This window comes from Vigna angularis, chromosome 11 (assembly GCF_016808095.1).
Source record: "Vigna angularis cultivar LongXiaoDou No.4 chromosome 11, ASM1680809v1, whole genome shotgun sequence".
Classification (NCBI taxonomy): Eukaryota; Viridiplantae; Streptophyta; class Magnoliopsida; order Fabales; family Fabaceae; genus Vigna; species Vigna angularis.
In genome coordinates, this window is record NC_068980.1 from 24813391 (window position 1) to 24835677 (window position 22287).

The 22287-nt window shown below is 35.1% G+C and overlaps 4 protein-coding genes across 6 annotated transcripts; 3 read left to right on the forward strand and 1 right to left on the reverse strand.

Moving 5' to 3' along the window:
* Positions 1–3163: 3163 nt before the first annotated feature.
* LOC108333946 (elongation factor 2) lies at positions 3164–7148 on the forward strand. The gene is made up of 4 exons (XM_017569474.2): positions 3164–3307; positions 3975–4017; positions 4104–4191; positions 4483–7148. Exons 2-4 carry the CDS (start codon positions 4015–4017, stop codon positions 6921–6923), a joined length of 2532 nt encoding a protein of 843 aa, XP_017424963.1. The 5' UTR covers positions 3164–3307; positions 3975–4014; the 3' UTR covers positions 6924–7148.
* A 2062-nt stretch (positions 7149–9210) lies between these two features.
* On the forward strand, positions 9211–13004 carry LOC108332595 (elongation factor 2). Of its 2 annotated transcripts, none has more exons than XM_052871167.1 (4): positions 9211–9831; positions 9987–10025; positions 10104–10191; positions 10423–13004. In XM_052871167.1, exons 2-4 carry the CDS (start codon positions 10023–10025, stop codon positions 12861–12863), a joined length of 2532 nt encoding a protein of 843 aa, XP_052727127.1. In that variant the 5' UTR covers positions 9211–9831; positions 9987–10022; the 3' UTR covers positions 12864–13004. The 2 variants fall into 2 exon arrangements, with proteins under 2 accessions (XP_052727127.1, XP_052727126.1); XM_052871166.1 differs by having other exon boundaries at positions 9991–10025.
* A 157-nt stretch (positions 13005–13161) lies between these two features.
* LOC108334051 (UDP-glycosyltransferase TURAN) lies at positions 13162–18791 on the reverse strand. 2 transcript variants are annotated; one of them, XM_017569660.2, is made up of 17 exons: positions 18658–18791; positions 18431–18543; positions 17653–17686; positions 17481–17536; positions 17247–17387; positions 16378–16466; positions 16120–16209; positions 15952–16018; positions 15819–15882; positions 15624–15738; positions 15149–15315; positions 14962–15072; positions 14824–14885; positions 14116–14168; positions 13943–14018; positions 13660–13788; positions 13162–13523 (listed from the first exon to the last, which is right to left on the reverse strand). In XM_017569660.2, the coding sequence occupies exons 1-17, from the start codon at positions 18662–18664 to the stop codon at positions 13506–13508; spliced, it is 1392 nt and encodes a 463-aa protein (XP_017425149.1). In that variant the 5' UTR covers positions 18665–18791; the 3' UTR covers positions 13162–13505. The 2 variants fall into 2 exon arrangements, with proteins under 2 accessions (XP_017425149.1, XP_017425148.1); XM_017569659.2 differs by having other exon boundaries at positions 16318–16466.
* On the forward strand, positions 18647–21298 carry LOC108334052 (DNA polymerase zeta processivity subunit). Its single transcript, XM_017569661.2, has 6 exons — positions 18647–18786; positions 18872–18949; positions 19037–19117; positions 19275–19387; positions 19797–19986; positions 20900–21298. The coding sequence occupies exons 1-6, from the start codon at positions 18738–18740 to the stop codon at positions 21097–21099; spliced, it is 711 nt and encodes a 236-aa protein (XP_017425150.2). The 5' UTR covers positions 18647–18737; the 3' UTR covers positions 21100–21298.
* The last annotated feature ends 989 nt before the right edge of the window (positions 21299–22287 follow it).

A 22287-nucleotide genomic window follows, 5' to 3' on the forward strand; every position in this document is an offset into this window, starting at 1 on the left:
CGAAATTAGGATTGACAGAGGGACCGAAATTGAAGAGTGATTGAGTAAGGTTCTTCCTATTCTTGTTTCTATCATGTTTTCACGAAATTAGGATTCTATGATAGACTTGATTGTTGTTCAGTAAATCGAAAATTTAATTTTTAAATATTTAAGTCAAATTTAAGTGATTTGATTAAGATGAAATTTTTGTTAAGGTGTAAATACAAACTAATTTAATTGTTTTTTATTTTTAAAATAGTTAGATTAATCTAAATGAATAACTAACCCTAATTACAAGATAAAACCACTTTAAATTGATTCCACGATATTGAAATATTTAATGAAAGTGATATGGTAACAAAATCAATGTGATTATATCAAATTATTTCTTTTATTGAGAAATAGATTCCATCCCATCTGAAATATTCCTAGTTTGCGTCCAATTTAAATAATTTTATTTGAATTATTTATAAATTTAAAACATTGTAAATTATAAAATATATTTTAATTTTCAATACAGTTGTAAAATAATTGTGGTTTATTCCAAAATAACAGAATTTAAAATATACGTTTTTCAGGTAAAATATAAAATATATACTATTAGTTTTTCATATTAATCCAATTTGTAAATCGAAAATTTAATTTTCAAATCATTTAAGTCAAATTTAATTGGTTTGATTCAGATTTAAATTTCTGTTAAGGTATAAATATCAACTAATTTAATTGTTTTTTATTTTTAAATTAGTTAGATTAATCTAAATGAATAACTAACCCTGTTTCCAATATGAACCACTTGTAATTGATTGCATAATATTAAAATGTTTAAGGTTTAATGTCTCGGTAGGTTCCTATTTTCGGCATGAATCTCAAATAGGTCCCTTTTCTTTTCGGCGTCTCAATTGGGTTCTTTTTTGTGTAAAATTGTAGCAATTAGGGGTCTGCCGTCAAATTGAACAAACGCCGTTAAGGAGAGTATTGTGTGGCATGCTGACGGTGTAGTTTTAATTTACGTGACATTAAAAACGTGTGTCAATTATATTTTTTTAATTTTTGAATTAAAAAATTAAATGTACATAGTGGAAATATAATTTAAGCAAGGGCAAATTTGGAAAAAAGTGCCGAAAGCCCTATTCTCCTCTGCAATTCCCAAAATCGAAATCAAATTGGGGAAGGTGAGAGATTTTCTATTCCTTTGGTTTAACCGCAACGTAGAGAGATTTCTTCCTTTCTCTTACTCCCGGGTATGGCTGGGTATCGCAGGAACGAGAGATGACTCCGGCAGTGATGGCGCGGCGACGGTGTGGAGATGGCGCGACCAAACGGCTTTTGTGGTGGTTTGCGACAGCGCGTTGGACATTCTTCTTCTTTTTCCCTTTCCCTCTTTTCTTGCGCTGATTCGCGTCGTAAGGGAGGGAGTTTCTTCCGTTTTCTTTTTCTGGTTTAGTTCTGGTTGCAGGGAGGAGGATGCGAAACCGGCGGATCACACGCAACGTTCATCACTCGCGACGGCGATGCCTCTACGGTTACGAGGGTTTCTGCGTTTCGTGGCAAGGGTTTTCATTTGGGGTTTTTGAGTTCTCTGTTCTCGCGTGTGGCCCGCGAATTGGGGGTGGTGGTTTTTGATTCCCTTTCTGCAGATTGTAAAATGATTTGGAATTCAACTGTTGCAATTTTGGGGTTAGATTATGAAATTGGATTTGGAAATTTCTTTGAAGGGCTTGAATTGGGGAATTATTGGGGTTTCTTTTTCTCTCCCACGAACTCTAATTTGGAGTCCAATTTTTTTCCCAATCTGATTTCGATTTCTCAGTTGCAGGATTGCACATAATTTTTTTTCCCAGTTTGTCCTTAAGTTACATGATTTAACATCTGTGCAATCCATTTTTTAATAAAAAAATCAATTCATACTCGTTTTTTTAATGTCACGCCACCAAACCCAAACTTAAGTGTCGTTTGTTCAATTTGACGGCAGACCCCTAATTGCTACAATTTTACACAAAAAAGAACCCAATTGAGATGCCGAAAAGAAATGGGACCTATTTGAGATTCACGCCGAAAATAGGAACCTACCGAGACATTAAACCAATGTTTAATGAAAGTGATATGATGACAAATCGATGTGATTATAACAAATTATTTATTTTATTGAGAAATAATTCAATCCAATTTGAAATATTCCTAGCATCTAATTTAAATAATTTTATTTAAATGATTTATAAATATAAAATATTGTAAATTATAAAATATATTTTAATTTTTAATACAATTGGAAATAATTGTCGTTTATTCCAAAATTACAAAACTGTTAAATTTAATATATACATTTTTGAGGTACGATGTGTGTTATATATCTTTAAACTTTTAAATAGATTAAATATGTCTCAAACATTTTTGGTATTGTCATGTTCCCCTAAAATGTAAACATCTTTCAAAATTAATAACAAAATAAATGGAAAGGGGATGCTAATAACTTTTTAACCTAACAAATTTTATAACTAAAAAGTAATTTTGTTAGATAAAAAAATAATACAAAACTTTTCGGAAACATATTTAATATTTTGGAAGTTTAATAGAGAAACAAAAACATCTTTCCCTCTATTTTAAAATTTAAATATATATTTTACATAATAAAACTGTGAATATCCGGCCCATGGTAAAATATTAAATAAACTCTTCGTTTTTTTTTTTGGTTTTTATAGGGAACAATATATGTCTCCTCCTAATTTACTTTTATTTTCAATTTTTATTAACATTAAGGTTTTAAAATAATTAAAATAATTGATCATTTTTATTTAAAATCTAGAAAAAGATTATAACATAATCTACGCTCTTTTTAAAATTTTCAACATAAATTTATCGTAAAATTTTATAAAATTTTCAATAAAATATAAAATATGTCAGTTAGAATTTGAAATCAAATATAATTTCTCTGCTAGAATATTTTTGAAATTGAAAACAATTAATTATATTTATTTCATAAAATTTAGATTTAGATTGATAAACAAACACCACATTGAATATTAGAAAAATAAATAAAAGAAAAATACAGAAACCATACATAAAAAAGGAAAAAAGATTCACTGGTACATTATTGTTATTTAAAAATAATAATAATTTTCTAATAAAAGGGAAATAAATATTATATTGGGCCGAAAAACAGTTAGAGATGAAGGCCCAAGGCCCATGCTTGAGGATTGAGTTTGCGTTGAGTGGTGGAATAGAACCCTTAAATTCTCTTGAGGTCTCACTTTGTCTCACCACACACCGCTTTATATACTTTCGTTAGAGAGGGCAGCACTACTCTCTTCGCCGCCTCTCCCTCTTCCAGGTTCGTCTTCCTATAGATTTTCTTCATTCAATCTCTTTGTATTTTTGAGGTTTCAAGCAGATCGGTACTCTCCTTTGTCTTGTGTCAGTTTTTTCTCCAGATCTATTTGTGTTGTTATTCCACTTTTAGTATTTTTGGATCTTTTCTTGCTATCGTGTTTTTATGTATTTTGTGTTCGTGTTGTTCGATTAGCTGTTGCTAAATAATTCATATTTAGCTCTCCTTTAATGAGATTTGATATCATTGGTTCGAAAGCAGATGATTTAAATCTGAACATTGACCTTTCTTTGTAAGATATGTATCATGGTTCATCAGACACTCACTCTCTTGACTGCTAACGTGTTTTAGTTTTAACCTGTTGTTGCTGTTTTGTGCTGATTTGTTGGATGTAATTTGTCTTTCTTGAATGATACCCTAGGGTTTTGAAAAATTGAGATAAGTCATGTTCGGTTTTTCTTTTAATCTGTAGAAGCTTATCAGGGTTAATTTATAAACACCAATGAATTTTTATGTGGTCATGCTAAATTTTTTATGTTGTCTTTCTTTAATTTTTCTGCAATTTAATTTTTGATCGGGGTATTCTACAACATTCGTTTTTCATGTTTTGCCTTATGTTGCCTGCTTAATATATTGCTATTTATCTAACCTTGGTGTTTTAATGTATCAGCTTTGACTCATTTTTTGTTGGAAAATAAAGACTAGTCAAAATGGTAAGTCTTATACAGTTCGAATGCTTTCATAAATTTTATGTTGTTCGAATGTTCTCAATCTGAATAGAGAATTTTTATGGATGCAGGTGAAGTTCACAGCCGAAGAGCTCCGTCGCATTATGGACTATAAGCACAATATCCGTAATATGTCTGTCATTGCCCATGTTGACCACGGTATGGATTAACACATTTCATATTTTATGTTTACTTCTCTTTCATGCACTTGTCTGATTCTAATTTTATGTTCCCTCACGTTGTGTTATAAATGAAAATATTTAATTTAATTTCCGTTGGTGTTTCGGTATTGTTTTAAGTTATGGCTTTTAACAAAATCCTTGCGTAAAAAACAATTATTTATGAGATATATTTTATACAACAGTTTTGCTGTTGCGTTTTGCTATATATTGTGTGTTCGTAAGATTATGAAATCATGGTACTTTGCTTGTTTTTGCTTTTCTATTGCAGGAAAATCAACTCTCACCGATTCTCTTGTTGCCGCTGCTGGAATTATTGCTCAAGAGGTGGCAGGTGATGTCCGTATGACTGATACCCGTGCTGATGAAGCTGAGCGTGGTATCACAATCAAGTCTACGGGTATCTCACTCTATTATGAGATGAGTGACGAGTCTCTCAAGAATTTTAAGGGAGAACGTAATGGGAATGAGTATCTCATTAATCTCATTGACTCCCCTGGACACGTTGACTTCTCATCTGAGGTTACTGCTGCACTCCGCATTACTGATGGAGCCCTAGTCGTGGTGGACTGTGTTGAAGGAGTCTGTGTCCAAACTGAAACTGTGCTACGTCAAGCTCTGGGAGAAAGGATTAGGCCTGTCCTGACTGTCAACAAGATGGACAGGTGCTTCCTTGAGCTCCAGGTGGATGGAGAGGAGGCTTACCAAACATTCCAGAGGGTTATTGAGAATGCAAATGTGATCATGGCTACTTATGAAGATCCACTTCTGGGTGATGTTCAGGTCTACCCAGAGAAAGGAACTGTTGCTTTCTCTGCAGGGTTACATGGGTGGGCTTTTACCTTGACGAACTTTGCCAAGATGTATGCTTCAAAGTTTGGAGTTGATGAAGCCAAGATGATGGAGAGGCTCTGGGGTGAAAACTTCTTTGATCCAGCCACAAAGAAATGGACCAGCAAAAACACTGGAAATGCTACCTGCAAGCGTGGGTTTGTTCAGTTCTGCTATGAGCCCATCAAACAGATCATTAACACTTGCATGAATGACCAGAAGGATAAGCTGTGGCCTATGCTGCAAAAACTTGGTGTCACCATGAAATCTGATGAGAAGGACCTCATGGGTAAAGCATTGATGAAGCGGGTGATGCAAACCTGGCTTCCAGCAAGTACTGCTCTATTGGAAATGATGATCTTTCATCTTCCCTCTCCATCAACTGCTCAGAAGTACCGTGTGGAAAATTTGTATGAGGGTCCTCTTGATGATCAATATGCTGCATCTATCAGAGCCTGTGACCCTGATGGTCCTCTGATGCTCTATGTGTCAAAGATGATTCCAGCATCTGACAAGGGTAGATTCTTTGCTTTTGGACGTGTGTTCTCTGGCAGGGTTTCAACTGGTTTGAAAGTGAGGATCATGGGACCAAATTATGTTCCTGGAGAGAAAAAGGATTTGTATGTCAAGAGTGTTCAACGTACTGTCATTTGGATGGGTAAGAGACAGGAGACTGTTGAGGATGTGCCATGTGGTAACACAGTTGCTTTGGTGGGTTTGGACCAATTTATCACTAAGAATGCTACATTGACGAATGAGAAGGAAGTTGATGCTCACCCTATTAGGGCCATGAAGTTTTCTGTCTCCCCAGTTGTGCGTGTTGCTGTTCAGTGCAAGGTTGCCTCAGATCTTCCCAAACTTGTTGAAGGTCTCAAGCGATTGGCCAAATCAGATCCTATGGTTGTTTGTACAATTGAGGAGTCTGGTGAGCACATTGTTGCTGGAGCCGGGGAGCTTCATCTTGAGATCTGTTTGAAGGACTTGCAGGATGATTTTATGGGTGGAGCTGAGATCATTAAATCTGACCCGGTTGTGTCATTCAGGGAGACTGTACTGGAGAGGTCATGCCGCACAGTGATGAGCAAGTCACCCAACAAGCACAACCGTCTGTACATGGAAGCAAGGCCAATGGAGGAGGGTCTGGCTGAAGCCATTGATGATGGCAAGATTGGACCAAGGGATGACCCAAAGGTTCGTTCTAAGATCTTGTCTGAAGAGTATGGCTGGGACAAGGATCTTGCTAAGAAGATTTGGTGTTTTGGCCCAGAGACCACTGGACCCAACATGGTGGTTGATATGTGTAAGGGAGTGCAATATCTGAATGAAATCAAGGATTCTGTGGTTGCTGGATTCCAGTGGGCATCAAAAGAAGGTGCATTGGCTGAGGAGAACATGAGAGCTATTTGCTTTGAAGTATGTGATGTGGTCCTTCACGCTGATGCTATCCACAGAGGTGGTGGTCAGATCATTCCTACTGCCAGGAGAGTGTTCTATGCTTCACAGCTTACTGCTAAACCAAGGCTTCTTGAGCCTGTCTACCTGGTTGAAATCCAGGCTCCTGAGCAAGCTCTTGGTGGTATCTACAGTGTCCTCAATCAGAAACGTGGACACGTCTTTGAGGAAATGCAGAGGCCAGGTACCCCACTCTACAACATCAAGGCATATCTCCCTGTCATTGAGTCTTTTGGTTTCTCAAGCACATTGAGGGCTGCAACATCAGGCCAAGCTTTCCCACAGTGTGTCTTTGATCATTGGGACATGATGTCCTCTGACCCATTGGAGGCTGGATCACAAGCTGCACAACTTGTGGCGGATATTCGCAAGAGGAAGGGCTTGAAGGAACAGATGACTCCTCTATCTGAGTACGAAGACAAGCTTTAAAATGTTTTATTTTAGAACTATTTATTTTTCAACTTATTAGCTGAATTTATCTTTCCAAACCTTAGTTTTAAATTTTTGTCGAGTTTTGTTTGTGGTTTTGTCAGTGACTTGTTGTACTTGTTATTTGTGCTTGCATCGATGTATTTTTGTTGCTCCATAGGATTTTGCATCGATGTTGGTTCGAACTATTTGTGCGAATTTTGCTTGAAAGATACTATTTCAATATTTTTGTGTTGCAAAATAATCAAATTATATAGATTGAGTGCGATGGGCAATGACAGTGTGCTGTTCCTAGAAAAGGATAGATTTGTTTACCGTGGTTTCTTAAGCTGTGAGGGCGATTGGTTTTGATCGGCATAACTAAAATTCATTTCATGGCTGCTTGGTGGGTATTTTGGTAAGATATTTTGACACTATTATTCAATTATGTCTCTTTAAATATCATGAACATTTTTATTCTATCATCAATAAATCCTTTTAAAATCACTTCAAACTATATTCTTTAAACATGAGGGTTTGACCTTATTTTCGTCTCAATAAAACTTTCTTTTGTAACAGAATTTGGTATTTGCGGAGGCACCGAAAGTCCTCACTAATTTGAGTCAAATAACCTTACCCCAAAAAATATATCATTTAAAAATGGAGAATATCACTATAAGACTTGATAAAACAATGAGAAAACTGAAAAAATAAATTCTTAGGACATGTTCATGATAAAAATCACTTAATTTAGTTTTATATATTTCTCTCACTAATCTAGCTTTATATCTTTCTATTATTTCATCAGTTTTATGTTTCATTATAAATATTCATCTATCTTGTCTTTTGACTTATTAACAATTTCTTAACTTGAATTTCTTTTTAATGTATTTATTTCTTCTTTCATAGCTTGATTTTTTTCATAGTTTGATTCCAATGTTCAAAGTTTATGATTTCCTAGATTGATGAAGGAATTTTTATGGCATTAATGATAGTAATAAAGCTTATTGTCAGTGAAAAAATACTCAAAAAGATTTGACAAATATTATTTTTTGATATTTATTGATAGTTAAATAAGATAATTATTTAACAATATCAAATAAAATATTTTAAGATATATTTTTTTCGAATTATCTTTTATCAATTATCAAAGTCCTTTTGTAGAAAAAATAAAGAAAATCACAAGGTCCAAATTTTGTTGGACGGCCTCTTCTTGGTTTAGCCAAATTTCATAACTTTTTCATGCTTTTCTTATCTTTCTTATGCAATGTTTGACTTCATTTATTGTGGTTTTGATCATTTGTTATTCTTAAATTTATCTTTAAGGTGTCATGAAACTTTAACTAATTTATTTTCATACCTCAATCATCTCAACTTAGCTGTAATTGCACTAACATACCTTAAAATATTCAAAGAACATTTATGCAACTAAAAAACTATTATTAACATGTTTTTGTATCTTATTCTTAGTAAATCCAATTATAACAAATCCTAATTAAAACTTTTAAAGTAGAAGTAAGTTTAGGCTGTTCCATAATGAAGAGGCTTAAAGGGTCTTATTAGGTCGTGCTCTTTAATATGCATATTGAGCTGGCTAGGAACATGTTTCTATCACACCTAATAGTTTCACATCATTTAGGAGTCGATGTCAAGTACAATTTAAATACCCCTTCCCCCTTTCACCATTGGAGGGGTGTTTTAAGAATAAAATCGTAACAGAACTTTACTTTCTAAAACCGACAATATTAATGATACTATTTTTCTTAATTTATTTAAAAATTAAAATATCATATTGTTAAAACTTAAATAGAAGTTATGAAAATTTTAAAAAAAATACTCTTTTACAAATATAAATATAATGAAAGAAATGAATTTCATTGTATTGAAAAAACATAAAAGAATAAATGACATTGATAAAAAGTACAAGAAAATAAATATATTTAAAAATCAAAAGTACAAGAAAATAAATATATATAAAAATGGAAAGAATACATGTCATTTTAAAGTAGAGGAGTTGTAACTTGTAAGTATCATTTAATTTAAATTACGTTATCAGTGTTCCACTAAACTATAGATTTACTTTCTTGTGAAAATTTAAATTCCGGCAAAAAAATCAAACTGATTCCTGTACAAATCCTCCCTAACACAACGATATAATTTATATTAACTTCAAGTTTAAAACTACAATTAAATGATAACAAAATCTTTTAACTATCTGCAATTAAAAAAAAAAAGACACACTAAGATTTTTTTTTAATTAATCCTTCTTCGTTTTATAAGCAGCTAATTTTTAAATTTAGTCTCCTTTTCATTTTCTCATGAAATATAGTTTTATCGTTTGTCTATTTTTACACCCAACAAAAAATTGCAATAATTCATTTTGTACTTGGAGCAAAGCAGACTGTACAAGGCAGCTTCTTTTCCTGCAACCATCATAATTTCTTCTGCGAACCTATTAATTTCGAATTTCACTGGAATACATTAAATCAATTCCGGAAATATTTTTTCGGAAGACACTCATCACAGCCTTATTCCGGATCAAAATTTCCGGAAACTTTAATGGGGTGCAGGACAAATTTGTTAGGATGCAGGAAGAAGCTGCCACTATAGAAACATCTGAGTCTCCTCCAGATAGTCCATGGTCAAGTCAGAAAATAATTTAGTTTGTGTCACCAATATTTATAGAATTCAATTTTCTTGCACAACACTCCAAGAAACTTTCTGAACGGATCACTCTACCAAAAGTATACTAAGGTTATCCAACTCAAAATTCTGGTCAAAGATTTTTTATGATTAACTTCATTAAACATTTATTGAACATGGTTTTTACACAATCAGGATCTTCTATAAATGTCATCTATTGGTCTTAGACTCAAACTACCACCATCTTCTTGAGCCCTTTTGCCTTCTGTTTCTCTCCTAGCAAAAGGTAACTTCTGCTCTGATATTATCCACAGTGAATCAATATGATATTTTCAATCATCAAGCGGTTTTGTAACTTTCTTTGGCATTTTTTCAATTTCTGTTTAATACTAAACATTTTATTTATGCGTTCATTAATCATCATCGTTGATCTTTTCCAAGTCAGCTCGTGTTTGAGAGGATTAAGAACTTGTTAAGATGGTGAGTTGGCATTATTTTCCCATTTTCTTTTTCTCTCAAGGGATGATTTGAACTACTAAACTGGATAATCATGTACAGGTGAAGTTCACAGTTGATCAACTTCGGCGGATTATGGACCGCAAACACAACATTAGGAACATGTCTGTTATTGCTCACGTAGATCATGGTACGTTGTTATAGTTTTTTGCGTTGATGTGAAGTCCTTCTTCCTAGCTTTTAATGGTTGACATTGTTGAACAATAGTTTTCGCTGATTAGCTTTTGTATCTTCTTTGTCACGGGGTATAAAACAGAAAAGATTTTCACATTCTCCTTAAATTTCTGGTCCCTGATAGCTCAGTATTGTCACTGCCTTGTAAACACTGCAGTATTTATTTTAATTAGCTTCTGGAATGCAGGAAAATCCACACTGACGGATTCTCTTGTGGCTGCTGCTGGAATCATAGCACAAGAGGTTGCAGGAGATGTGAGGATGACAGATACCCGTCAAGATGAAGCTGAGAGAGGTATCACTATCAAGTCCACTGGTATCTCTCTTTACTATGAAATGCCAAAGGGTGATTTGAAGAACTTCAAGGGAGAGCGTGAAGGGAATGAGTTCCTTATAAATCTCATTGACTCACCTGGGCATGTGGATTTCTCATCTGAGGTAACGGCTGCGCTTCGCATCACCGATGGAGCACTTGTGGTGGTGGATTGTGTTGAGGGTGTATGCGTACAGACTGAAACTGTGCTAAGACAAGCTCTTGGAGAAAGGGTTAAGCCTGTTTTGGCAGTTAACAAGGTGGATAGATGCTTCCTCGAGCTCAACCTTGATCCAGAGGAGGCATACCTTACATTTCAGAGGGTTGTTGAGAGTGCAAATGTGACCATGGCAACATATGAAGATGCTGTACTTGGTGATATTCAAGTTTACCCTGAGAAGGGAACAGTTGCATTCTCTGCTGGTTTGCATGGATGGGGTTTTACCCTCACCAACTTTGCCAAGATGTATGCTTCAAAGTTTGGAATTGACGAGGCAAAGATGATGAGTAGGCTTTGGGGTGCGAATTTCTTTGATTCTGCCACCAAAAGGTGGACCAACAAACACACCGGAACTGCTACCTGTAAGCGTGGCTTTGCTATGTTATGTTATGAACCGATCAAACATATTATTGAGCTTTGCATGAGCGAAAAGAGGGATGAGCTGTGGCCTAAGTTGCAAAAGCTTGGGGTAAACATGAAGTCAGAGGAAAAAGATTTGACTGGAAAGGCTTTGATGAAACGTGTTATGCAGAGTTGGCTCCCGGCAAGTAGTGCCCTTCTGGAGATGATAATATATCACCTTCCCTCTCCTGCCAATGCTCAGCAGTATCGCGTCCAGAATTTGTACAATGGTCCCCTGGATGATCCTTATGCTTCTGCTATCAGAAACTGTGACCCTGAAGGACCTCTAATGCTCTATGTCTCAAAGATGATTCCTGCATCTGATAGGGGTAGGTTTTATGCTTTTGGTCGAGTTTTCTCTGGCAGGGTTTCAACTGGTTTGAAAGTCAGAATCATGGGACCAAACTATGTCCCTGGAGATAAAAAGGACTTGTATGTTAAAAGTGTTCAGCGAACTGTAATTTGGATGGGAAAGAAACAGGAAACTATTGAGGATGTGCCTTGTGGCAACACGGTAGCTATGGTGGGTTTGGATCAATTCATAACAAAAAATGCTACATTGACCAATGAGAAGGAATTTGATGCACATCCCATTCGAGCTATGAAGTTTTCTGTGTCACCCGTGGTAAGTGTTGCTGTTACATGCAGGGTTCCGTCAGATCTTCCAAAGCTCCAAGAAGGTCTAAAACGTTTAGCTAAGTCAGATCCTATGGTGGTGTGCACAATGTCAGAGACAGGAGAGCATATAATATCTGCTGCTGGTGAGCTTCATCTAGAAATCTGCCTGAAGGACTTACAGGTCGATTTTATGAATGGAGCAGAGGTTTCGATATCTGATCCTATTGTCTCTTTTTGCGAGACTGTGTTTGAGAGATCTTGCCGTACAGTGATGAGCAAGTCACCAAACAAACACAACCGCCTATACATGGAAGCAAGGCCTATGGAAGATGGACTAGCAAAGGCTATTGATGATGAAAAGATTGGACCGGGGGTTGACCCAAAAAATAGGTCTAAAATATTGTCAGAAGAGTTTGGTTGGGACAAGGATCTGGCCAAGAAAATATGGTGTTTTGGCCCTGAGGGTAAAGGACCCAACATGGTGGTAGATACATGCAAGGGTATACAGTACCTCAGTGAAATCAAAGACTCAGTTGTTGCTGGATTTGAGTTAGCATCAAAAGGAGGTCCAATGGCTGATGAGAAAATGCGAGGGGTCTGCTTTGAGATTTGTGATGTGGTTCTTCATGCTGATGCTATTCACAGAGGAGGTGGCCAGATCATTCCAACAGCTAGAAGGGTCTTCTATGCAGCCACACTAACAGCAAAACCGAGACTTCTCGAGCCTGTGTATCTGGTGGAGATACAGGCACCTGAACAGGTCCTTGGCGGTATATACAGTGTTCTTAACCAAAAAAGAGGGCATGTGTTCGAGGAAATCTGGAGGCCAGGCACCCCACTTTACAATGTCAAGGCATATTTGCCTGTTGTTGAGTCATTTAAATTCAACGAATCACTAAGGGCTCAAACCGGGGGGCAGGCTTTCCCCCAGTTAGTATTTGACCATTGGGATATGGTGTCATCTGATCCACTAGAACCTGGCACTCCTGCTGCTGCTCGTGTTGCAGATATAAGAAGGAAGAAAGGCTTGAAGGAACAAATCACACCTCTCTCCGAGTTCGAGGACAGGTTTTGATGTGTCAATAAGTTCTCTTAGATAGAAATATACAGTAATTTCTTTTCCATTTTCCTAGTTTGTGTTCATATTTCTCAATCTTAATGTTACTTGATGTTTATTGTAGTTTTTCAACTTTACTGTTGCATGTTACACTCCAAATGATCATTCTTTCTCTCTTTCTTTATTATCATAACTTCATATTTTATGTTTCAATTTCGCATCTTAGCTTCCCCGTTTGTAAATTAGATTTTGGGATAGCTGTCCTAAGCTTATATAACTAGCATGCTACGAAGATTGAACTCAAGTTCACCACAAAAAAACTAATCCAGAAGCTCTAGTATAATAACCTCACTTTTTCATGGAAACATATGGATGTTCAAAGGAAATGAAATCCTAAATCCTGATACCAATTTCTACAGAGAACACCTATTTGAAACTTCATACAAAGAAAGTCAACAACAGACATATGTTTGAAACCCTGCTGCATAGCTATTCTGTACAAGGTGACTCCGACTTGGATATTGCCAAAAAAACTCCATGAAATCTGCATGCAACCACTAGATGCAAATCGCATTACACAACTCTCGTTGTATTAGGCCAACAGCTTATCCATTTTTTCTGTTAGAGAAGTTAAAGATGTCTTCTAAAGAATCAACAGATTCAAAATCTTGACAAAACCTGCAAATTCATATGCTCATATTTTAAAAGTTCTCAAGAGTAAGACCAATTGATAAACCGCATGTATCAAGACAAGTAGAAAAATAGTAAACTACAACGAAATGACAAAGTGCATAGCCTAGCAGAATGAACTTGCCTCAGATATCAGTGGCTTTGCATGTTCTTCCCATTCAGTAGTCCACCTAGCTGAAGAACCAGTTTCTAATGCACCATATTTGAGGACCTTCAATGCATCACAGTCATCAGGAAATCCCTTGAAGAGAAGCTGTGTAGATTCAGGGAACCAAATTAGTACGCTCAAGATTAGACATTTAGACTGTATACATTATAAAACAAAAGTTTTTAACCGACAGCAATCTTAAACTGTGTATCCACATTCAAATAAGAAAGTTGAAGCTTGTAATTATTAACAGACATACCAGAAGTTCATCAGCTAGCTCTGATGAAGAAGAGAAGAGAAGACCATTTTTGTCAACTCTAACCAGTTCTTTAATGCTTCAAGAAGGTAAAAGCTTTGACTCAAATGAAAAGAACAAATTTTTTGGACTTCAGAAGAAGTCACAGACAATTTTCAAGGATGTATTTAGCTTACCAAGAGTACGAAACAGCACAAACAGGCAGTCCACAGCCAAACATATCCACAACCTGGTACAGTTAAAAAAAATAAAAATTTAGAAATAAACAAAATATTTAATAAGATTCAGTAGTTGTTTTATAAACCTTCCAAAATGCGACATACTCAATGTAAAACTGACATCCTCTTAAAAAGCCTACGGTTTAGGTATGAAAATATCCAATTTCCAATACAGAGTTCTAGACATTAAATTAAGAGGAAGAAGAACTAGAATGTAATATCACACATAAAGAAACATTAGAGATTCAAAGCTGGATCCAACCTGAACCTATCTCATGGTACATAATTAACAGAAAATGGAAAATTCAAAAACCTCAAGAAATATAAGCAGTTATAGCCCACTCAGTAAAACTGAATTAAATTAGCCAGAACATGTATAGAAGAAATAACATCATCTTTTTATGACAACTAATATTAGACTGCACAGATGGATATATATTCCAATGAAGCACATAATTTAATATGAATACTGATGTAATTCAAGAATTTCAATAATTTTATAGGAAAACCCATTTAATCAACATAACATTTATCACAGTTTGATGCCCTAGATGCTTATGAGTGCAATGCCTTAAATGATTCAAAACAGCAGATTATTACAGGGAGGATTTCAGTATAACCATGTAAAGACATTTGCTTTGTACACCAACATATAATAACGGATACCTTCATTGGAAGGTCTAATCCTGATGATGAAGTATGCAGACAAACACCTAGATCAGCTGATCCTGAAATGACCAAAAACTGTTAAATGAAGAATTTCACCACTGTACAAGATCACTTTTAAAATAAGGAACACGATACCTAGTAATAATGGATAATCATCAGCTGACAGCCACATAGTACGAAATGCCACACGTTTAAGTTTTAATCTCTTTATTTTTGCTTCATACTTTTCTTTTTCTGGACCTTTGCCTTTATCAATGAAGATCCCACATCAGAAAATTCCATATGATTTCCAATACTTCAGAAAGAAAAACAATAGTTATACCAGTTATGATGAATAGCAATCTGGGATATAAACATTGTTTTCCATCAGATATTTCTTTCCACACGACCTCCTCATCTACTGAATCATCTTCACCCAATATGGCAGCAACGCGTCTATCATACATTACAGCAGCTTCCAATAGAATACCAAAATCTTCATCAGGTGTCCTGAAAGTGCCACAAGTCTGAGAAATAAAGCACTCAAGTTTGGCTAGTACAAGTCAAAATTATCCTAGTCAATGGAGGTTTTCCATGGCTTTATATTTTTCTATTTTGCTTCATTTCTCTCACTGAAGGTCCATCTAACAAACTTTATAATATGCAAGAAAAAAGAAAGTGCTATTTTAAACGGATAAAATGTTGTCTTGTACCCAGGTTTTCACTAAAGAAAAAACAAAAACTCCTGAGCATCAGAACATGAATGCAAGGTATTGTCACGTTAGAAAAGGAGGCAATTCATACTATGATAAACGTACCAGCTCGTACTGCTTACAACAAGTGCTGGTCGATTTGGCTTGAAATATATGCTTGAACCAACCTCATTTGTAAACAGGGTCTCGTTTTGGCAACGGCTAGCAATCAAGGAAGTTCCTGTAAGAAGTAAGCATATAAACAAAAAATGTGCTAACGACTAAGATTGATATATGCCTAGATTACAAAAGCAATCTTACCATTACTGACACAATCTCTGACACCAAGAGGCTGAAACAGGTCCTCATTTAATCTGCAAAACAACTGTAGATTGTCTATATTATATATGGAAATCTCTAAGGATTCTTGATAAATAATAATAACCAGAGTTACCTTATGCCTCTCCTCCAATGAAGCTGCATGAAAGATGTCCGGAGGCTGATCATACAAAACTGTAGCACTATAAAATGAAGAATTAAGATATAGACATCAGATTCCTCCGCTGATCACAGAAGCAATTTTATGTTAAATAATATATTTTAACTGAGTCGACTCTCTTACTTTATTCCCCAGTTTTGAGCCAATTCATGCTGCATTGCTTTTGTTACACAAAGAGATGCATCTGCCATTTTCCCATAATGCTTCTCAAACCTAATTGGAGCCAAGAAAATAATCACATTTGCAGCAACCTTGAAAAAGCAAAGCCATATCACCAGTAAAAAGTTCTCGAGTAAAATTAAAAAGACGCTACAGTAGTACCATTTATATAAGGAGACAAAATGACTATTTCTTCCCAATGACAGTGCAAGTAGAGTATACCCAAAATTATGCCAATCTATAACAAAAGATGATTTTCTCAACCAGCTAGCCCATTTTACGGCCACAAGGGTTGGAACTGAAGGAGGATTCTGCACAAACAAAAGAGTGAGATAAGTGATGCAAAAAGCTACAAAATCAAAATTGCCTCCATTTCTGGTCATTTTGCTTTGTTTATCAATGAATCTGATAGGTTTCTTGGTGACAAGAAGCCCAGAATTCTTTGGTTTTGGTTACAGGACACACACAAACTCACGATGGGAAATCTGTATTATTATTCTGGAAACAATGAATATGTTCGAAAACATCCAAGGGACCAACCTCCCTTCACACAGGATGTAACAAATCCTGTCTACTATCAGAGATACAAAAGCAACATGCTTGTCTCAAGACACCTTCCTCCCTATATAGTTATCACCCCAAGGGACACTACCCAGACTAACAACCCCCGCCTAACATCCCCTACACCTCCTAACAAACTATGTTTTGTTTTTATTCCATTTTCTCCTACCCTCAGGGTCCTATCAGAATCATTACACATTTAATAAAATATCCTTCAAAGTGTTGAGTTCCCAATATCATATATGAAAGAGGCACAGTGAAGTTCGGCACATCAGAATTTCTCTAGTAGTCCAAACCGACCTATAACAAAAAATACTTGGCAAAGATAGTTTTACTGTTTATTTGCTTATAAGGATGCTTCTCAAACAAAGGCTATGATCCAAGACAACAATCAAATTTTGCAGGTATAAGCTTTCCAATATTATGTCTAACTTAGTAAGAACAAGGAGTATTGAATCTATCAAGGAAGCCAAAAAAAGTAAGCTTAAATACCAAGATGGAAAAATAGGAAGAAAACTTAAAAGGCTAACCTGGACAATAAAAACATCAGGAGATGGTATTTTTACACAAAGGAACCAAAGAAGCATGAGAAATTGAACTATCGGCTTCAACAAAAGCATAATGGGCTGAAGTATCTTTGGTAAGCGTTGATTGGCTGTAAACCACTGCTTCTGAAAATTTGATAAAGTTCCACTCTAGATCAAATTAAGTAAAATACGAGGATAACTTGCCCGGAAAAGATTAGATCTAGGCAACATTGATACCATTATGTGAAAATGAATAGATGGGTTGGCAAGAAGTGCAGTATGGGGCTCTGAACCTGTTACAAATCGTTATTAAACGATAAAATGCACTCATTCTGCACTAGAAATTTAGCATATAATTAAATCTAACTCTAATTATTCATTATAAAAAACTTGAAATTAGAAACGATACCTCCATATGCAACCACGTCAACCTCCAGGGAAGCCTGCAATACCATATATAGAAAAGGCAGTGAATCAACGAACAGCTCAAATAAATAAAAGTGTTTGAAAAGTTTAAACATTTTAAGTAACTCATGAATCATGACTAAATAGTGTGAATATATACCTAATCCTCATTCCTAAATATGAAAGAAAGGTCATTTATGCCCAGTTATGGAAATTCCAAATTATTATGTGTAGATTTAACAATATCGGTAATACATGACTAAACCAATGAGGTTTCAGATAACAAATAACGACTTAACCACTGTGGTTAAATGAATCCCCAAGACTACATCATCCTTAAGCAAACATTAAATTACAGAAAAAAAAGTGAAATTTTGAGCATCAATTGGTCTCAGAACATCTAATAGCCGAAGCTACCAGGTAAGGAGCTCTCAATTGATTACACAAAACTTAAAACATATGACATGAAAATGTCTGCACTGAATTTAAGAATCATGCTGCAGAAACCGTCAGAATTATGGCATGTATGATCCAACTCCCTAAACATTATAAATCAAGACCATTCTTTTCTCCAATCCAAACATGAAATCAGAAGAATTATTCAAAAGGCATTAACATGATCCACGTTCTGGCAAACTTACAACTAACTAAAAATACTTGCATGAATTCCGAAACAAAATGAAAACAAAAAAAAAAACTGAAAAAAAATAGATAGTCAAATCAAATTAAACTAAATTAAATTACTACAGGAAATTGGAAAGATGAGGGGAGAAAAAAGAAACCTGATTGCCGAGTGAAAGAGCGTGATACTGCATTCGAGGGCTCCGTCCAATGTCGCCCAAAACCACCACGCATGCTCTCCCTCTTCTGCCTCCCTTCTTTTCGTTGTTTTTCCCTTTTGGAACCCAACATCAAAATCCAACGAAACGATTAAGCCAAAACCCTAATCCAAATGCTAATTCTCTCACAAAATGTGGTGAGAGAAAATCAAAATCTATCAAAATCTCACCTGCCATTTCCCTTGTCAATGGAAAATCAAAATCCCGTCGTTGGGGTAGTGACTCAGTCAAGAAGAATTTTAGAGTGTAGATGAAGGAAGACGAATATTCGGGTCATAAAACCGACCCACTAAGCATTGGTGAGATCCGAATCAAATTTCGGGTCGATATAGCGGTAAATTTGTAATTTTCATAACTTTCATGGTCTAATAGGAAAAGGCTTAGTTTGTTTTCTTCAGTTGGAGTGTGTTGGGGAACTGAATTTGAAGAAGATGGAACGCAGGCATAATCAAACTCCGCAAGGTTTGAAATTAATCAATAAAAGTTTTAATTTTTCATCAATTTCATAATAGGTCTGGAGTTACCATTGTTCTGCGTGGAAATTTGCAGGCCAAATAGCTAGGGTTTTGGTTGAATTTTTGGAGGTGGCTATTACCGCTGTTGTTTTTCTCAATGGGGTTTATCCTTCTGGTTAGTTGGTTATTGCATACGCTTTTTCCCTTTGGTTTGTGGCAAGAAGAAGAAAAAAAGGATTGATTGTAAAATTCACTTTGAATTTTTGTTCTAGTTATTGGAAACTAAATTAATTGGAATTAGTTTTCATTATTTGAGTTTGTGTGTGCAAAAGGTGCCTTCGAACGGAGAAGGTATAGGAATGTGGTGATTCAAAGGGCTCGCCATCCTCAGCTTAGATATTACATACATGCTACTGTTACTGGGCTTCTACCCTTTGTACAAAAGGTTGGTCTTGTTTGGTAATTTCAATTGTTTTCTTCTTTTATGCACTCAACCTTATATTCTAAGCAGTTGTTGTTTGCTGCCATTGGATTTGAATTATCAAATATTGGTTGCTAGCCATGTCATGTCAACGTATAACAATGTAATATGTGATGATGTTGTGTTGTGTGTGTCTAGTTACAACATACTCCTTTGTAGTTATTGTTTTCAACAGGAATCATTAAATAATTACTAGTGATTTCTCCGAGTGATACGTGTGTTGCAGACTAATTCTTTTTCGGAAGATTTAAATAAGTTAATGCTTCACTTAAGGTCCATTATCCTATACGAACACACACTATCATGTTGCATCCAAGCTTGCTTGTAATTGCTTTGTTTCGGCATGCTGATTTCTATACCTTACATTTGCTAGGGAATGGTGGAGACAGTAGCTGTTATTTTCTTCAATGCTGACAATGTTCCATTGGAGAAATTTGTATTCAAGCTTGCAGTAAACCAAGCTTATGGTTCAGAGGTGGAAGAGGTTGATCTTGAGATCTCTCTCAGATCATTTCTGATAAAACTGTCAAACTCAAAATCTCTTTCTAAAGGGCTGCCTCCTGGTAAATGCGAGTGTAATTATGTTTGCTGCAAAGAGTTCTGCGACCCTTTTGACTTCTCCTTGATTTCCCTTTGACTTAATGCCACATTTGGTCTCTCTACTATGATATGAATAGCATGATTTTGTCTCCCAGTAACTTATGTAACTATCAAATCCCTTAATTTTCCTAATTAAGAAAAGCAGGTTCTTCATCAGTCTAACTCTAATCCAATTAATAACAGAAGTTAGTCACACGGCTAATGATCTACTTATCTAACAACATTGTACTGAGTTAAGAACCTTAATGTACCTGCTGATGACTCTAATTTGCTTATTCTAAAATCTGTAACCGATTTCTACTTATTTAAAAGTATCTAAAAGCTTTTCAATAAGTCATTTTTTCAAAAACTGCTTATTTCAGAGGAAAAACATTTATTTAAAGTTGAACCAAGCTGACCCTATAATGTATCTATATTGATTTATCAAGTAATTTAAATAGATTGGATTTATCAATGTATCCATGAAAACGCAAACTCAATAAAGTGTCATCTAAGTATGTAAATGGTGGGATTTCATTGCTGCAAGACATTATTGATAGCCAAAATTGGACATTAACGATAAAAGAGGGATCAGAAATGCAATTTAGCCTTTTATTTTTTCACTTCATAATGATGTGCTCTTTTTCTTGTGAAATAAACAATTCCTTTCTTTGTGTGTGTGCATATTTACCAAATCATCTGCTCATTTTTTATGTCAATATCTTATCATCAACTTCAGTTCATAGTCACATATTAGAGGTTGCTAGTTTTGAATCAAGTGGATGTGGTTTGTGACTTCTTTGATACTTTTGTAAAGCTCATGCTGAAATTTTTCCTTTGGTGTGTGTAAACTGAAACACACATGTTTAAACTTTTTCTTTCCTTTCCTGTAAACAGATTGCAGGTGGGAGATTACTGCTTATTTTCGATCCCTACCGGAGACTGGTACAAGCAAAGAAGCAGAGTTGTGGATCCCAACTGACACAAAACAGTGGCAGCAGCCTCCACTTATAACCCCTATCAAATCAATGAGCAGTGAACCTCTGTGTTTGCAATTGTACTTGGAGCATCCAAGTTTATCAGAATCATTGCTTTGAGAATATATAAACATTTGTGGTAAGAAAGTAGGAACAAAATTTCATAGCAAAGTTTGAAATTTGGTTGATACTTTTGAATGTAATTTGGTTGTTCAATTTTTCAAAATTAAGCAATTTAGATCTATCATTGACATTATGTAATCCTTAACAGAAAATGTTAACACATCTGTCATGATAAATATTGAAGTTTGTTGTTAAATTATGTATTGAGGTCTGGTGTTAAATTATGTGTCCAGGTTTGATGTTAAAGTTTACTATTAATATATTGAGTGAATATTACTTGACATTATTCTAACTTACAAATGATATATTAACAGTTAAATGATATATTAAGAGTAAATCAAAGTTACTTAATCTCTTTCATTTTCGATTTCTTTTCCATTTTTGTAAAATTGAAATCTGATTCATGTTTTGTTTGGTGCAACGAGAACGAGAAGAATGGATTCACTAACCTCGTCGACCATTTTCTTAGGTGAATGAATTTTGAAATGGAACTACATGTTCTGTATTCATGTTTGTCTGTTGCTAATCTCAGTGGATCTTACTTTTGCATGTGTTGTAATGGCAAACCACAACATGTGGAATGGAGTAAGAACAAGACATGTACAGCTAAAATGGCTGTGCCTTAACACACTTTGGCGTCAACTCCTGACACCAACAGATAATCGTGTTTTGTCGCTTTCTTTCGTTGATTTGATGTTTTAAATTGAGTTCGATATCATTAAGTGAAAAAAAAGGGTGTAAATTAGATGGTGTTTGATGGAAAAGAAAAAGTTGCGATAGTCAATTAAGCACAAGACAGAATTTGGACAACACTAAAAGACATAGAAAAAAGATGTGGAACCTGATACCCTTTACTAAAAACAACATCATTTTTGTATTTTAAAACTAAATATTAAAAAAAAGGCTTAATACCCTATTTTGTCCCTAGTTTCGCTCGAAAATATCAAATTAGTCCCTCCTTTAAAAAGTGCTTCAATTATGCCGTTTGTACGGATTTAACGGAAGGGATTTTATTGATATAAATTTTATTAAGTAAGGACGTAAACGCATCAATGATGACAATGCAAAGTGATCATCAGAGTCATTTTATTAATAACAAGACCAAATTCTTAAAACGTATTTCAACCTAAAAGCTGAAGATGAAATAGAAAGAAGAGAGCATAAAAGATAATAAAGACTAATTTC

What these genes read in the sequence shown, in the direction of transcription:
- LOC108333946 (XM_017569474.2), top strand. An exon ending in CATTGCCCATGTTGACCACG is followed by an intron (nt 4,192 to 4,482) that starts GTATGGATTAAC and finishes TTTCTATTGCAG; the next exon opens with GAAAATCAACTCTCACCGAT.
- LOC108332595 (XM_052871167.1), top strand. An exon ending in TATTGCTCACGTAGATCATG is followed by an intron (nt 10,192 to 10,422) that starts GTACGTTGTTAT and finishes TCTGGAATGCAG; the next exon opens with GAAAATCCACACTGACGGAT.
- LOC108334051 (XM_017569659.2), bottom strand. An exon ending in TGACGTGGTTGCATATGGAG is followed by an intron (nt 17,537 to 17,652) that starts GTATCGTTTCTA and finishes GATTTGTAACAG; the next exon opens with GTTCAGAGCCCCATACTGCA. An exon ending in TGTGCTGTTTCGTACTCTTG is followed by an intron (nt 14,019 to 14,115) that starts GTAAGCTAAATA and finishes ACCTTCTTGAAG; the next exon opens with CATTAAAGAACTGGTTAGAG.
- LOC108334052 (XM_017569661.2), top strand. Translation starts at nt 18,738, where the DNA reads ATGAAGGAAGACGAATATTCGGGTCATAAAACCGACCCACTAAGCATT. An exon ending in TTCTACCCTTTGTACAAAAG is followed by an intron (nt 19,388 to 19,796) that starts GTTGGTCTTGTT and finishes TACATTTGCTAG; the next exon opens with GGAATGGTGGAGACAGTAGC. An exon ending in TTCTAAAGGGCTGCCTCCTG is followed by an intron (nt 19,987 to 20,899) that starts GTAAATGCGAGT and finishes TCCTGTAAACAG; the next exon opens with ATTGCAGGTGGGAGATTACT.